Source organism: Capsicum annuum, chromosome 8, assembly GCF_002878395.1.
Source record: "Capsicum annuum cultivar UCD-10X-F1 chromosome 8, UCD10Xv1.1, whole genome shotgun sequence".
In the NCBI taxonomy this organism is placed as follows: domain Eukaryota; kingdom Viridiplantae; phylum Streptophyta; class Magnoliopsida; order Solanales; family Solanaceae; genus Capsicum; species Capsicum annuum.
In genome coordinates this window covers 146,615,991-146,618,306 of record NC_061118.1, presented here as the reverse complement: position 1 = coordinate 146,618,306, position 2,316 = coordinate 146,615,991, and the positions used below count along the sequence as shown (strand labels likewise).

General features: G+C 39.1%; 1 protein-coding gene across 1 annotated transcript in view; it reads right to left on the bottom strand.

Annotated features, from left to right (window-relative positions):
- LOC107839274 (protein NEDD1-like) overlaps positions 1–1,733 on the bottom strand; it is a 6,929-nt gene extending 5,196 nt beyond the window's left edge. The window contains exons 1-2 of the mRNA XM_047395543.1: positions 697–1,733; positions 5–263 (exon numbers count right to left, since the gene is read on the bottom strand). Of these exons, the coding sequence (XP_047251499.1) occupies positions 5–263; positions 697–1,260 (823 nt within the window). The 5' untranslated portion in view covers positions 1,261–1,733. The remainder of the gene's footprint in view (positions 1–4; positions 264–696) is intronic.
- Between the last annotated feature and the right edge of the window lie 583 nt (positions 1,734–2,316).

Below are 2,316 nucleotides of genomic sequence, written 5' to 3'. Positions count from 1 at the left end.
GAACTCAGACTAGAACTAGTCAAAGAGCTGATACTCTGAGTTGCTGGAAAATTATCCTGTAATCCAGATAACATAGTTCCTGGTGCAAGAGGACCAGATGTCGAGATTGCAAAACGGGAAGGCATGTTTCCTGACTGCCGAAGGTGAGATAATCTATCAGATAATCTCTCACCACCCCAAGCTTCTGGAGGAGTTATGGTGGAAGAGTCATCACTACGGGAAGATATAGGAGTAGAAGACAACTGTGCAAAAGAAGCGTCCTCCTGCAGGAATGTCAGATACGAAATATTTGTCAAGAAAGGAAAAGAACTCATGCATTTTAATGTTAAACCCAGTCACTGATTTCAGCTTTAGAATACTGACCACTTTCTGGACAACAACAACATACCGTGTAATCCCACAAGTGTGGTCTGGGGAGGGCAGTGTGTACGCAGACCTTACCCCTACAAGGTAGAGAGGCTGTTTCCACAAATTATTAGCACCCAACAATGAAGGAATTAAGAAATTAGTTACTTCAACTAGATATCAAAACCACCATTTTGCATCCAACACCATATAAATTTTGACAAATAAGTCGACCATTTTTGTATATGGAAGAGCAAGTCAAAATTTTACCAAATGTCCTGCAATAAAGGAAATAATTTGTTTTCCAAACGTAAATAAATCAAGGCATCAATAACCAAACAAGATCCAAACCTGATTGGGCAAGGAACTTGATTTCCAATCAAATACGGGGAGATTCTCATTGCCACCCTCAACTGGAAGGGGAAACCTTAGAGAAGGAAATAGCAAAGATGATTTCTTATCAAAATCCTTTTTAAAACCTTCCTGATCATCCCATAACTTATCAAGTGAAGGTGTAATCGGCTGAACTTCAATGAGAGGAGAAAAGACCTCCATATCATCCTTGAAGTTACGAGGAGCGTGTAATCTTGTCAAAGATCCACCTTTCCACAAACTACTTCGTATGGGTGTTTCTTCAGATGGAGATAAACCTGGTCTCCCAGATGTAGATCCTGGGAAGCCTTCTGGAAAAGAAAACGAGTCCACAGAACCTGAACGAACAGTGGTTCTGGAACCTGATGTTGTCATAGTAGTTGTTAGGCTTGATGATATCATCGCAGGAAGTGGGTCAGGCATTAAAATTGAATCCTCCACAGCACTGCCCAGAAGAGCCATTTCTGTTGTGCAATTGTTTTCATTGACTATTACAGGTTTTGTTCTTTGCCAGCATAGACTTGTCACAGCCTGTAAATTCATCACACTTTGCTAGTAAGAGGAAATAAATCAGAGTAATAGTTTCAGTAATCAGGACCAGAACTGAAGTTAACAAACTGATATACAAAGCATATAAAGGACAACCAGAACATGCTAAAAGATGCAGAATATCAGCATGAAAAACATTGGTCCATTTATATCGACATACAAATAGATACAGAAACACCATGCTGTTTACTTTTACAGAGTGAGAGAGAGGAAGCGAGGGTGAGGAAGAGCTTCAAGATGAGCTCCCTTGCCCAATGACACAAGTCAATATTGCATATCATCTTCCAACTCATCAATCAGATTATGCACATTGGTCTACCCTTGATACACAAATGCCACAAAGAAACATTTAGCCAAGGAAGATATAAGGACATCTTAATAATGTCTTCAATTTTGTTAGAATATGAGTAGGAATAGAAATAGCATACATAATCCTCCTTGGAAAAGGATTGTAATGTAGTGTCCTATTTGGAAAAGGATTAAAATTTAGTGTTTATAAATAGGGTCTCAGTGTAATAATGGAGTCACAACAATTCAATAATATTTTTCCCACACGTGGTATCAGAGCCTCTACGATCTTGGTAGAGAATCAAAGAGCGCCCATCTGGCCAAATGATATGTTTGCAAAAGTTGAGCACCTTACTTCTTTCCGGTGGCTTCTCATATCTAATTTACATAGCACTATGCATCTTTCTGGTGATTACTTCCTCATATCTGATTTGTGTAGCACCGTACATCTTTCCGATCACTACTTTATCATATCTAATTTGCGTAGTATCGTACATCTTTTTGGACTACTTTCTCTTATCTGAGTTACATAGCATCGTGCGTCTTACTAGTGACTCTCAGATTTGATTTGCATAGTTCCGTGCATCTCTCAATGACTCTTCAAATCTGATTTGCATAGGGTCGTGCCATCATTCCGACTCTACCCATATTATTTTTCTTTTTTAGTAGGGTCATGCAGTCATTCCAACCATACCCATATAATTTCTATTTTCCAGTTGGGCCGTGCCATCATTCCGACCCTACCCATATAATTTCTCTTTC